Below are 14831 nucleotides of genomic sequence, written 5' to 3' on the forward strand. Positions count from 1 at the left end.
TACCCCTTTTACAACGTAGAAAATGAACACTTTCAAAAGGTTTTTTTCTTACCTGTTACTGACCAGTAAAAAAATAAAATAAATGAACAAGTGAGTGTTGTGTGCTCCACTGTCCATTGAACAGAGCACAGGAGACTTCCTGTTTTTAAAATAACTGCATTGATATGATGGTCTGAGAGGAACAAATGCAGCAGCTCCACACTCGCACTCAAAAGTGTAAAAAAAAAAAAAAAAAAAGGGAAGAAAATTTTTTAAAAGTGGTCTTGCAGAGCCGCTGCTCCCGTCACAGCCTCACGCTCTGCTACAGACAACAGGCTCAGTGTTCCTATGGACAAAAAGAGTCTCCTGTCCCAGTACAGGCATGTGAGAGGCAAATAAAGAAAAATGCTTAAAATGGCCAGGGGTCAAGAGGGTCAAGGAGTCTGAAGCCCCCCAGAAGGTGAAGGGTTTTAGCCATGCTAATGCTCCACAGAACAATTTTCTGTAGTGAATCTGCAAGGAGAGATAAGGAGATAGAGGCAGCTGTTCATCCAACTCTTTATAAGCTGGACAAAATTTGTTTTCATATGACACCAACCTCTGTGCCCTGTGAGTCTTCTCCAAAACTGGAGAGAAGACGAAAAGACTCAACCCGAACACTGCAGAAATTATCTTTTTAAATTAAAAACCTTTGAAGCTCCCAAATCCCCTTCATTTTGTACAACTATGGGCATAACAATCTCTAGTTGCCCAAGCATTTCACAATTTATATCTCTATTACAGACAGTATTTTATGATGGCACAAACACATTATAACACAAGTATATTATGAATGTCTTAACAAAAATAGTCAAAAAATATCAAGACGCACATCAAACCTTTATTATTTAACATGCTCTGTTAGAGTGGCCAGCAGATGTTGCTATATTTAATTGTATCAAATGCTTCGAAACACTGAACCATTTCAACACAATTGCTTCATATTGATTTAGTGGCTCAAAACACTTCAGTTTACCTGTCACTAACAATTAGCAATAAAATAAAAAATACATCAGTGACCCCTAATTATTACCGCATGTGCACAGATAGACTTACAATCATGAATACTTTGATGATGTGTTGTTAAATGTTCCATTAAATATATTAAATGTGCGACGTGTCCTGTAAACACTAACTTTACTGAAGAAAGAAGCAGAGTAACTCACCAGGCTCTCACACAATATCCAGTTCCACCGGTACCTGATGCTACTTCTCTGTCGATGTTCCTGCATCCAAATCACTAGTTTTGTCTACTTCTATTCTCTTTCTGAAAATTTTGACTCACTTTGTTTGGCGAATTTACAAAACAAGTTTCCTTCTTTTTTTCTTTTTTTTTTAAGTTTGACTGCTTTACAGTAATTCATGCCCATTCACAGTAATACTGGGCAAGCGTATGATTATCATAAAATGTTTTTTTTTTTATAACATCTAACATGTGCCTTCAAAACTGATTGTTACCTCACATAACACATTGGCAGAAATTTAAAATGCATAAATATGCAAAAATGTGTAATTCTCACATGCCTACAGGTTGAGGACAAAGTGACTGTCGTCTGTGAGTCGTGAGCCAGCTGAACGGAGCATTGCACTCAGAGCACATGCACAGCCAAGGTGATTGAATGTGCCAAAAAAAAAGACTGCTCAATCCAGATTTTGTTCAAAGTTTCTGTGCTCCTTGGCTGAAACCAGCCATCATGAGACAAGAAGACAGCAAACCTTTGAGTGAATTTCAGGCCGACACACACAGAAGAGGAAGGAAAGTTTAGACAGGACAAAATGAAACACTATTTCCACTTGTTTTTCCCATTCCTGGTGAGACGCACGAGTGTCACCCATCATTTTGTAAAATTAAAGAAATACACCCTACATTTTTTCTTCTTTCACTGCACTATACTTGGGTTATACTGCATAACATGACTGTGTGCATGGAGGTGCAGGACTTGCAGGTACAGTAAAAAATATGATGGTAGCTAAAGAAACATACCTGAATATTGAATGATCTGTCCCAACCAGCTCAGCGCTTTCAGAGCAAAACACTGATGAGCAACAACAGACGAGTGCATGACCTGAACCCTGAGAGGCTTCGACTGACGACTGGTGTTCCTCTGCAAGGAAAAAGACACCAGAGGACAGGAGCTCATTTAATCCCGATGAGCTTCAGTACTGTGGCAGGTTTGAGGCCAGGCTGGTACTCAGGTTAGCAGCCACATTAGAAGTTTGGTAGTCAGAAAAGTATAAGGCCCCAGAAAAACAAACAAACAAAAAAACAAAACAAAGCAAAAAAAAAAAAAAAAAAAAAAAAGTTTATCATCCCCGCCTGCATACCGAAATCTTCCCACATTTATTTGTTTGTTTTTTACAGCTGGTGCAAAACCCGACACATCCACTAGGTGGTGAGTATGCTTTGACCGAAGACGGACAAAGTTTATCAAGCCGGGCCCAGAACTTGCCATTTGACAATGGAGGTAGCTTGGACGTGAAGTACAACCCTAATTCCAATGAAGTTGGGACGTTGTGTAAAATGTAAATAAAAACAGAATACAATAATTTTCAAATCCTCTTCAACCTATATTCAATTGAATACACCACAAAGACAAGATATTTAATGTTCAAACTGAAACTTGTTTTTGTACAAATATTTGCTCATTTTGAAATGGATGCCTGCAACACGTTTAAAAAAAGCTGGGACAGTGGTATGTTTACATCACCTTTCCTTCTAACAACACTCAATAAGCGTTTGGGAACTGAGGACACTAATTGTTGAAGCTTTGTAGGTGGAATTCTTTCCCATTCTTGCTTGATGTACGACTTCAGTTGTTCAACAGTCCGGGGTCGCCGTTGTCGTATTTGGCAGAATGTGGCTTGGCATTGTCTTGCTGAAATAAGCAGGGACGTCCCTGAAAAAGACGTTGCTTGGATGGCAGCATGTGTTGCTTCAAAACCTGGATGTACCTTTCAGCATTGATGGTGCCATTACAGATGTGTAAGTAGTCCATCCCATGGGCACTAACACAACCCCATACCATCACAGATGTGTAAGTTGTCCATGCCATGGGCACTAACACACCTCCATACCATCACAGATGCTGGCTTTTGAACTTTGTGCTGGTAACAATCTGGATGGTCTTTTTCCTCTTTTGTCCAGAGGACACAATGTCCATGATTTCCAAAAACAATTGGAAATGTGGACTCATCAGACCACAGCACACTTTTCCACTTTGTGTCTGTCCATTTCAAATGAGCTCAGGCCCAGAGAAGGCGGCGGTGTTTCTGGATGTTGTTGATGTATGACTTTCACTTTGCATGGTACAGTTTTAACTTGCACTTGTAGATGTAGCAACAAACTGTGTTAACTGACAGTGGTTTTCTGAAGTGTTCCTGAGCCCACACGGTAAGATCCTTTACACAATGTCGCCTGAGGGATCAAAGGACACAGACATTCAATGTTGGTTTTCGGCCTTGCCGCTTACGTGTAGAAAGTTCTCCAGATTCTCTGAATCTTCTGATTATATTATGGACTGTGGATGATGTAATCCCTAAATTCCTTGCAATTGAATGTTGAGAAACATTGTTCTTAAACTGTTGGACTATTTTTTCCACACAGTTGTTCACAAAGTGGTGATCATCACCCCATCTTTGCTTGTGAACGGCTGAGCCTTTTGGGGATGCTCCTTTTATACCCAATCATGACACTCACCTGTTTCCAATTAACCTGTTCACCTGTGGAATGTTCCAAACAGGTGTTCTTTGAGCATTCATCAACTTTCCCAGTTTTTTGTTGCCCCGTCCCAACTTTTTTGAAACGTGTTACAGGAATCCATTTCAAAATGAGCAAATATTTGCACAAAAACAATAAAGTTTATCAGTTTGAACATTAAATATCTTGTTTTTGTGGTGTATTCAATTGAATATACGTTGAAGAGGATTTGTAAATAACTGTATTCTGTTTTATTTACATTTCACACAACGTCCCAACTTCATTGGAATTGGGGTTGTAAATTCATCTGAACTGATATTCAATAGTAGAATAAATCTGTCCTTCATAGCTGTGTAGATTCAAAACAATGAGGTTCTAGATGATGTCATGAGGTAAAATAATCCATTTTAAATCTGCACGTCAGTGCTGCTTCATCATGTATCAGTGAGAATGAAACAGCTTTAACTGAACTGAGCCATTATTGAACCAATACCACACCTTAACCACTTGGGTCAGAATTTAACCGTTTCACTGTCAGTTGTAAAATCAGGACACATTAAGCGAGCGGGCAAGTGGCTGCTCAAGCACCATCTCAACACAGAAAATAAACGATCCATCTTTCAGCAAAAACCCAGAATCAATGGGAAAAACATCACTTCATGAACAGATGAAATGCCGGAAATCATATTTTTTTTTCAAGAATCAATTTTTACAGAGAACTGATGGCTGACAGCCGTCTTTGCAGCGAGAAACATGGCTAGAAGTTGTTGCATTGACTGCACAGATTTTTTGGAAACTCAGATTTTCACCATGTTGTTGTGGTGATGGAGGAACTGTTTTCCACATGAGCTTTGGTTGTCGTCAAGTGCTTTATAAATCAAGATGGCATGGTAAGCACCCCGTGGTTTAAGAGCTGCTGGACCACCACTGACCTGGGTCTTTTTAAATCTAAATTAAAAACCTTCCTTTTTGGGGTGGCTTTTGCACAACCAGCAGTGCTCTGACATTTTATTCAGTTCTTATCTGTAAATATTTTGGATGTATATTTTTATCGATGTGTCTGTTAAAAATCTGCTTATTGTCTTAAGTTATTCTTTATGTTTTTATCTGACTGAAGCACTTTGGTCACCCTCTGGGTTGTGGAAAGGGCTATACAAATAAACTGATTTATCGATTGAATCTTTGTTCCTACTCTCGCCTATGGTCATGAGGGTTGGGTCATGACTGAAAGAACTAGATCACAGGTACAAGTGGCCGAAATGGGCTTCCTCAGGAGGGTGGCTGGTGTCTCCCTTAGAGATAGGGTGAGAAGTTCGGTCATCTGTGGGGAGCTCGGAGTAGAGCCGCTGCTCCTTCATGCTCAAAGGAGCCAGCTGAGGTGGTTCGGGCATCTGGTAAGGATGCCTCTTGGGCACCTCTGGAGGGAGGTGTTCTAGACATGTCTATCTGGGAGGAGACCCCGGGAAAGACCCAGGACTAGGTGGAGAAATTGTATCTCCACACTGGCCTGGGAACACCTCAGTATCCCCCAAACAGTGGTGGTTAATGTGGCCTGGGAAAGGGAATCTGGGGTCCCCTGCTGGAGCTGTTGCCCCTGCAACCCGAACCCAGATATGTGGTTGAAGATGAGCGTGAGTATGTGTGTGTAACGTGTTTCGTGTGCTGAGCGAACAGAAAATGGCTGCAAAAAGGCACCAGGTGAGGCACTCAGTTCTCCTGCCTCATGTTAGGAGGCACTAGTGATCCCAGGGATTCTTCTTGCAGCAACTCCTCAGCTGCAGAATAAGTGACAGCAAACTACAATTTACAGTTAGCAAGGTAAGAGCCACAGTCCATTTATTTTACTTTAGAATGGAGGGTTACATAGCCAAACTGAAACAATGATCTAAACAGGACTTTCAATTGAAGCAGGAGGTAATAATTAAAGGAAGATCAACACCGGAGCTGAAAGGTTTGCTTCAAGCTGAGGTACAGAAGACACGCTCTTTTCAAACGCAGTGGGACACACGTCAAGGCAGTCTGTGTGGACGTCCAGCAACACACCGTCTTTTTCTGCTTTTCCTGTCTCCGTTTCTCAACTTGTGAAAATGTCTGGACCCAGATAATAAGCCTCATCAAACATGAGCGGTCAAAGCCAGAAAAGTCCCTTCGGCTGCTCCCTTGTTTTACACTCAGGGTCGCTACAGCAAATCCGAGGTGGATCTGCATGTTGAATTGGCACAGGTTTTATGCCAGATGCCCTTCCTGACGCAACTCCACATTACATGGAGTTGTATGTGGAGTTGTGTGGCAGGGGTGGGATTTGAACCCGGAACCTTCTGCACTGAAACCAAGTGCATTAACCACTTGGCCACCACCCCTGCGCATTCAAAGCCAGAAAAGACTCCAAATATACAGTCGGATCAGGACTTTCTTCCCTGGCAGTGATCTCCACTGAGACAGAGAGAATTTTAAAACTGGAGGAAGATAAGGAAAACTTCCACAAGTCATCGATGCTTTTGTTCAGAAGGAGAGGCACATATACTTCATTTACAAGTAAAGGTAAGTCCATTTTTTTTTTTAAATTAAATGTGCTTTTTTATGTGCTACAGTTTGTATGTGTAAAGAATGCTGATATGAGATTTTAAACATAACTCAACTGCTGCCAATAAAACGGTGAATAAGCTGCTCTGTGGGCTTCATGTTTGTGATGAAGTCAGTGCCTCACCACACATCAACCTCACCGCACGTCACTGCTGCTGTCATAAATTTCACGTCTAAATTCATACTCATAGTAATCTTTTAAAATCCGACTTCTTTCATTTAAAATACAAATATTACTTATATTGAAAGGTACTAAATTCATTTATTCACTTTTTCATTTCATATAAAAATAGAGGTAAGGGCTCTCGGAAAATGATTGCTTATCTGACTAAACCCGACCTAAATACTATAAAAAGTACATTAATCCCAACATTTGTTCTTAAGCATAATACAAGTGCTTTCCTCTAACCACTGCCACCTAAACTTGTTCTTTACGCCGTTATCATAAGACAGGCCATCCCCTTTTCAAAACTGTGAAATCTGTCATTATGTTTGATTTTTTTTTTTTTTTCCACCCAAAACATCAGAAAGCCTGTGTCCAGAAGAACCATAAAACACAGGCCAGAGTTTGCATGGAGACAATATGAAATAAATTCTTCCCAGACAGATTTTGAAACATAAGATCAAAGCCTTACCAGAGTGTTTGCTTTTCTGTATAAACGATGATTAAAAAAAGTCCCGTCGCCTTTCTGACCCTTTTACTTGAACCAGCCCCATTTTCTGATGAGCTTAAATTAGTCTCGCAGAGCAGAACAACGTTTCATCGATTTGTTTTGTAGTTTCAGCACGGCGCAGAGTTCACAGTAAAATCTGTAACGACGTCTCTCATTGGCTGCTGCTGGCGGCACGTCACATTCATCCTTCAGTCTGGGATCAGAACGTGAAAATGTCAGAGTTAATGTCCACTGTGGCGTCTCAGAGACATTTCCAAATGATTTTACAAACACAAACTTCATGAAGACAGACCATATTAAATCCAACCAGGAAAACAAAAATAACTTCTTTCCCGTTTACTGGTGTTTGCAAACCAACGCGGCGCATTACTGACACCCACTGTTTGGCTGTGGGACATTAATGGATTCTGACATATGCTATAAAAAATAACCCAGAAACTTTAACCACATGAGTAAAAACCCGGATTTCTCAACTAACGGTATACACAAACACTCACCACGATAATAGACTTGGCCTGCTCACAGAACTGGAAGTCACCGTATCGAACAGACTTTCTACCCTGCAGAGAAACAGAAAACAAGTCAACAATAGTTCAACACGTTCAACAATAAACATACATACATATATATATATATATATATATATATAAAAAATCACAAAGGTTGCTTCTGCAGCATCACAAACACAACCAACATGATTAACTTTCTCTGACAGTAATGATAATAATGAATAATGCATTTTATTTTGTAGATGCCTTTCTCAGCACTCAAAGACACCACACAGGAATAAAAACAAATGAAAATATATAAGAAATAAAAAACACTGAAACTGGGGGTCAGTCAAGTGAGTGAAGGACGATCTGAGGGTGTGAGAGGGGGTGGCCACATGGACGAGGTCGGACTGGAGGTGTGAGGTTGTGGACGTTCTTGAATGCAAACAAGAGAATTCTGAATTTGATGTGGAATCTAACGGGGAGCCAGTGGAGTTGGTGCAGGACCAGGATGATGTGGTGGCTGGAGACCAAAGACTAGGGAATAGGACACCACAGTCTCCTTTGAGGGCAGGTGCTACAGGGGTAAAATATGATGCATATGACAAAATTTTTCTACTTCTGGGAGACAGACCACAGCATTTTCAGTGGGTTTTTGGGTGAATTACATGCAAACAAAGTGAAAATGCAAAGAAAAAGTGACGATATGGTGGGAAAGTGGACGTGTTGCGGTTTGTTTATGATCTGGAGCTCAAACATGTCAAGACGGTTTTGCAGGCAAGAGAACGGAGCTACTCTGGTTAGCTGTGTAGGCTAACACTTAGGTATATCTCCCACTTGCTTCGTCTTTTCTTGTACCACTGGGAACTGAAAAAAAAAAAACTTTTCACAACTGCTTCGGTGATTGCAGTGGAAAACAAAGCAGTACACCATTTATTTGTGTGAAGTTATGCTGTGTATATATTAAATGGAGGTCCCCGTAAGTGGTGAAATCCTGCGATATCACGGAGGGTTCAAACGAGACTGGTCTCCCATTACAGTGGTCCAGATGAGAAGTAACAAGGCTGTGAACAAGGACAGCGGCGGTACAGGGGGTGAGGGAGGGGCGGAGGCAGTTAATGTTACGTACAGTAGTGTTCAGAATAACAGTAGTGCTATGTGACTAAAAAGATTAATCCAGGTTTTGAGTATATTTCTTATTGTTACATGGGAAACAAGGTACCAGTAGATTCAGTAGGTTCTCACAAATCCAACAAGACCAAGCATTCATGATATGCACACTCTTAAGGCTATGAAATTGGACTATTAGTTAAAAAAAAGTAGAAAAGGGGGTGTTCACAATAATAGTAGTGTGGCATTCAGTCAGTGAGTTTGTCAATTTTGTGGAACAAACAGGTGTGAATCAGGTGTGCCCTATGTAAGGATGAAGCCAGCACCTGTTGAACATGCTTTTCTCTTTGAAAGCCTGAGGAAAATGGGACGTTCAAGACATTGTTCAGAAGAACAGCGTAGTTTGATTAAAAAGTTGATTGGAGAGGGGAAAACTTATACGCAGGTGCAAAAAATTAGAGACTGTTCATCTACAATTTTGCGTTTTTAAACAACATCAATAGTCCAGCGCTCTCCCTAAGCAATGGCACAATGTCCCTGTGCCAAAGTCTTGACATTTTGCTGAAATGGCGATGGGATGTGGCTTTCTTTTCTGTTTTTTTTCCCCCCAACTTGTAAAATGTAACCATTTTGAGTTTTAAGCCTCGTAGTTACTGTTTTTTTTTTGTTGTTTTTTTTTTTTAGTTACCGTGTTTGTGAAGGATTGTGTGTTGCCCAGAAAAAGTGAAACACTTAGTGCAAGTCTGAACAGCAGCCAGATTCGACTGTGGGCATAGTCACTCAGCACATTGAGCAGACCGTGTGTTTTTAATAACAGACAAACACACTGCTTCACTTTAAATGTGCAGTAAGTCTATTTCAGATGATCAGTGTGGACCCTCTTTCTCTTAAAAGACTATTTTACTCTGTGTAGCATTGGAAAGCAGCAGCTTTAAGGGCTAAATTATTAGCTGTTACACGGCCTAAGTACATGCTCTAGTCTTCTTCTGTTTTTCTGGGGACATTACAGTGCCACACACAGGCCTGGCATATGTACTACAATGTTTAAATGAAGCTTCGAGGCACAGAATTTGCCTCGACCATTTTTTGTAATCGAATTATTCGAGTAATCGTTTCAGTCCTAATGACAATGCAAGATAATCTATTGAAGAGGGCGATGAGACAAATGGTGTTAAAAGCCGCACTTAGCTCAAGAAGGATGACAACAGTGAGTAAACCAGAATCAGCTGCCATGAAGAGGTCCTCAGGATTTTTATGAGTGCAGTTTCTGTTCTGTGACAGGACAGAAACGAGACCGGAATTGTTCATACATGTTATTGTGAGAAAAATGGGAGTGAACCTGGACAGCTACTGGATTTTGGAGATGAAGTGTAGATCAGAAATAGAAGTTATTGAAGTCGGTGTGATCAGCACCAGGCTTTTTCAATGTCGGAGTTATTGCAGCTGTTTTGAAGGATGTGGGAACAGTTCTATTCGTGAGAGAGGAGTGAACGATAGCAGAGATGTGGCGGACCAGAGAAGGGAGGCAGGCCTTAATCAGACCTGTGGGGAGGGGGAGTCCACCTGACAGGTGGACAGCTTGGACTTACAGATGAGATTAGAGATTTCAGAGAGGGTGGAAAGCTGGAAGGAAATTTAACAGCAGATTTATCTGAAGTGTCGTCAACGTGGAAATTAAAATCACCAACAATTAAGTCTTGATGGCTTCAGAGTGCCAGACAAAAAGTCACTAAAGTCCCTCAAGAAGGAGGCGCATGGACCAGGTGGATGATATATTAAGACAATAAAAAGGATCGATTCATCCAACTTTTAAGTTCTGAGATTCAAATGATGAGAATGTCTCTGTGCTCACCCATCGACACACGAAGCTGCTCTTAAAAACCGCAGCAAGTCCTTCACCATGTCCTGAAGAATGACGCGAGCTGAAGAATCTGTCATTTTGGGGACAGTTTGATAAGAGGGCATGGTCCATTTCCCGCTGCCACGTTTCAGTCAGAAACAAAAAGTGCAGGTCCTTGGACAGAATATAATCCCTCAAGACAAAAGTCTTACTTGTAACGGAACACAAATTTATCAGCGGCATCCCAAAAGTAGCTGGAGCCGGGTTCACCTCAGAGGACAGCCGGGGCAAGGTGCGCAGGACCCACGGAGACAATCCACTGAGCCCGGAGGTTCCACATGCCAGCAGGGGAGCCGTCACAGCCACGAGAGAGTCAGGAAACACCTGACGGAGACAGCAAGACCTCCCGTGATGATCCAGCGAGGAAGACTGCCCATACATCCACACGTGTGGAGACAGCAGGTTGATCAGGAAAGAACAACAACATCTTCCCGCGACTCCATGCTTCCAGAACTGCCTCAGCCTCACCTGGACACCAGCTCTTCTCCCCCTCCTCCGTCTGCATCCATGGGAGCTCCTGTAGCGCTGACAAGCGCTAGCATCGCCAGCTAATAGTACAAACGGAGACCACTGAAAGGGCACATCGCCAAAAGATGAAAATAGAGCACACTGATTCTCCATAGAAGCTCGGATATGAAGCAGAGCCTGACCACTGTAGACCAGCAGGAAGACTAACAAAAGAAAAAAATAAAACACTAAAAGTACGAGACCAGCAATGACGGCAGAGCCAAACACAGTGCCATCTTTTTCCTTGCCCTTTGCAGACAAAACATTGATAGACAGACCTTTGGTCTTCATAGGCTGAATTTCAGATGTAAACCAGGGGGCAAAGAGAGAAGGAGACAGATCTGGTTTTTAACAGAGCAAGAGAGTTAATGGTGTGAAACCAGCTCATCGAGGGTGGACAAATTAGGAAAGAGAATCAAAACTAATGCCGTTTGACAGGACCCACACAAAGCAGCCAGACCCTACTACAACCCCAATTCCAGTGAAGTTGGGATGTTGTGTAAAATGTAAATAAAAACAAAATACAATGATTTGCAAATCCTCTTCAACCTATATTCAATTGAATACACCAGAAAGACAAGACATTTAATGTTCAAACTGATAAACTTTGTTTTTGTGCAAATATTTGCTCATTTTGAAATGGATGCCTGCAACATGGTTCAAAAAAGCTGGGACAAGTTGATGAATGCTTAAAGAACACCTGTTTGGAACATTCCACAGGTGAACAGGTTAACTGGAAAAGGAGCATCCCCAAAATGCTCAACCATTCACAAGCAAAGATGGGGTGAGGATCACCACTTTGTGAACAACTGTGTGAAAAATAGTCCAACAGTTTAAGAACTATGTTTCTCAATGTTCAATTGCAAGGAATTTAGGGATTCCATCATCTACAGTCCATAATATAATTAGAAGATTCGGAGAATCTGGAGAACTTTCTACACGTAAGCGACAAGTCTGAAAACCAACATTGAATGCCCGTGACCTTCAATCCCTCAGGCGGCACTGCATTAAAAACCGACATCATTGTGTAAAGGATCTTACCGCGTGGGCTCAGGAACACTTCAGAAAACCATTGTCAGTTAACACAGTTCGTCGCTACATCTACAAGTGCAAGTTAAAACTACCATGCAAAGTGAAAACCATAAATCAACAACATCCAGAAACGCTGCCACCTTCCCTGTGCCAGAGCTCATTTAAACGGACAGACGCAAAGTGGAAAGTGTGCTGTGGTCTGATGAGTCCACATTTCAAATTATTTTTGGAAATCATGGACGTCGTGTCCTCTGGACAAAAGAGGAAAAACACCATCCAGATTGTTACCAAAGTTCAAAAGCCAGCATCTGTGATGGTATGGGGGTGTGTTAGTGCCCATGGCATGGACAACTTACACATCTGTGATGGCACCATCAATGCTGAAAGGTACATCCAGGTTTTGGAGCAACACATGCTGCCATCCAAGCAACGACTTTTTCAGGGACGTCCCTGCTTATTTCAGCAAGACAATGCCAAGACACATTCTGCACGTGTTACAACAGCGTGGCTTGGTAGTAAAAGAGTGCCGGTACTAGACTGGCCTGCCTGCAGTCTAGAGCTGTCGCCCTTTGAAAATGTGTGACGCATTATGAAGCGCAAAATACGACAACGGAGACCCCGGACTGTTGAACAACTGAAGTCGTACATCAAGCAAGAATGGGAAAGAATTCCACATACAAAGCTATTGAGTGTTGTTAGAAGGAAAGGTGATGTAACACAGTGGTAAACATACCACTGTCCCAGCTTTTTTTGAAACGTGTTGCAGGCATCCATTTCTAAATAAGCAAATATTTGCACAAAAACAAAGTTTATCAGTTTGAACATTAAATATCTTGTCTTTGTGGTGTATTCAATTGAATATAGGTTGAAGAGGATTTGAAAATCGTATTCTGTTTTTATTTACATTTTACACAACGTCCCATCTTCACTGGAATTGGGGTTGTATGTCTCCCCATCCACTGTGTGGACCAACTGGTCTGCACACACGCACTGTTCACGGACATCTTCAACACCTCACTGGAGACATGCCAGGTGCTTCAACACTTCCACCATCATTCTCATCCCCCAAAAAACAGAACTTCCAGGCATAATGACTACAGACCTGTTGCCCTGACTTCTGTGGTGATGAAGACCTTCAATTCAATTTCAATTTAATCATCTTATAAAGCACCAAATCACAACAAAAGTCATCTCAAGGTGCCTCACACAGAACAGTTCAATATGAAATTTAAAATAAATTAATACAAATTAAAAAAATTCAAACACATAATTAAAAACAGAAGTAAAAGAATAAAACAGATTAAATAAATAAATAAAAACTATTCATAAGAAAGAGAACAATAGGTTTTAAATCTTGACTTAAAAATGTCTACAGACTCCGACTGCCTCACAGTCGCAGGAAGACCGTAGCACAGAGTGGGTACACGATAATAAAAAGCTCTTTGACCCGCTGACGTCTTCACCCTGGGAACACAGTAGTCCCGCATCCTGCAACCTTCAAGTGCCTTGTCCTCAAACACTTCAAGGTCATCTCTGACCCTAACCTGGATCCCCTGCAGTTTGCCTACACAGCCAACAGGTCTACAGACGATGCTGTCAACACGGCCCTCCACCTCATCCTCCAGCATCTGGACTCCTCAAGAAGCTATGCCAGGATTCTGTTTGAGGACTTCAGCTCTGCCATCATCGCCTCCTCCATTACTGTCTGTTACGCTGCTGCCACTGCTAAGGACGGGAACAGACTGCAGCGTATCATCCACACAGCAGAGAAGGTGATTGACTGCAGTCTGCCATTCCTACAGGACCTGTAGACCTCCAGGGCCCTGAGGTGAGCAGAGAAGATAATGGCCGATCCCTCTCACCCAGGACACAAACTTTTTATCGCCCTCCCCTCTGGGAGGAGGCTGAAGTCCATAAGAATCAAAAACAGCTTCTTTCCATCTGCAGCTATACTCAAACAATGCTAGAGACCCCCGCTGTACATCACTGTCTCTGCACAGTCCCATTCCATTCTTATTTAACAGTGATTATAGTTTGACTATTTGACTCTTTTTACTTCTATAGAAGTGTTTTTCTTTTCCTGTTGTAACACCAGTAACACCAGATCAAATTCCTTTTATGTGCCAACTTACTTGGCTGTAGTGAAATGGGGTGAAACTGGAGCAGCAGATAAAATTCAACATGTCCCCTTTAGAGTGGGTGAGGACATCAGTGGGTGGGGACATCAGTATGCTGCTGTAATCCACAACTCTTAAGGCAAGATGAAAAGTCTCTGGTAGGAGACATGGATTATCCAAGTGTTGAACTTTCCCTGCAGTATTACGTTTGGACAGAGGCTGGAAAGATGTGAAGACAGCAGCAAAATCATTTTAAAAGTCACTATTTGGTTTAGGGGGGCCATAAACAGCTGCAATAATGGCAGGAGGAGGTCCAGACAGTGGACACAGTGAATTCAAAGGAACTGAAGGTAGGGATAAACAGCGACAAGACTCTCCACTTTTCACAGTAAATTGTTCCCGGCCGGAACAATGGGGTTGACAAATGTAAACAAACCCCGAAGGACCGGATTCACTGAGTTGGGAAAAGTCATTGGGTTATTGCCATGTCTCCATTAAACAGAGAAAATCAAACGTACGGTCAATGAGGACATCCTGGATGAGATGACCTTTGATTTTCAGTGAGCAGTTGCTGAACAGACTGAAGTTGACGGTGGTGTTGTCGTGTCTGGCAGCAGTGTCAGCCGACCAAGTCAGGCTGGCTAACATATCTATGCTGGCTAGCATATCGCATATAGCGATATGTGATGATACGATACGACT

General features: G+C 41.8%; 1 protein-coding gene across 7 annotated transcripts in view; it reads right to left on the bottom strand.

The window, feature by feature from the left end:
• The window catches only part of ubr2 (ubiquitin protein ligase E3 component n-recognin 2), a 256169-nt gene that overhangs the window by 159397 nt on the left and 81941 nt on the right, over positions 1 to 14831 (bottom strand). For all 7 annotated transcript variants that reach the window (XM_034185748.1, XM_034185745.1, XM_034185746.1 and 4 more), the window contains exons 7-8: positions 7470 to 7532; positions 2003 to 2123 (exon numbers count right to left, since the gene is read on the bottom strand). In XM_034185748.1, the coding sequence (XP_034041639.1) occupies positions 2003 to 2123; positions 7470 to 7532 (184 nt within the window). The remainder of the gene's footprint in view (positions 1 to 2002; positions 2124 to 7469; positions 7533 to 14831) is intronic.

Source organism: Thalassophryne amazonica, chromosome 13 (genome assembly GCF_902500255.1).
Source record: "Thalassophryne amazonica chromosome 13, fThaAma1.1, whole genome shotgun sequence".
Classification (NCBI taxonomy): Eukaryota; Metazoa; Chordata; class Actinopteri; order Batrachoidiformes; family Batrachoididae; genus Thalassophryne; species Thalassophryne amazonica.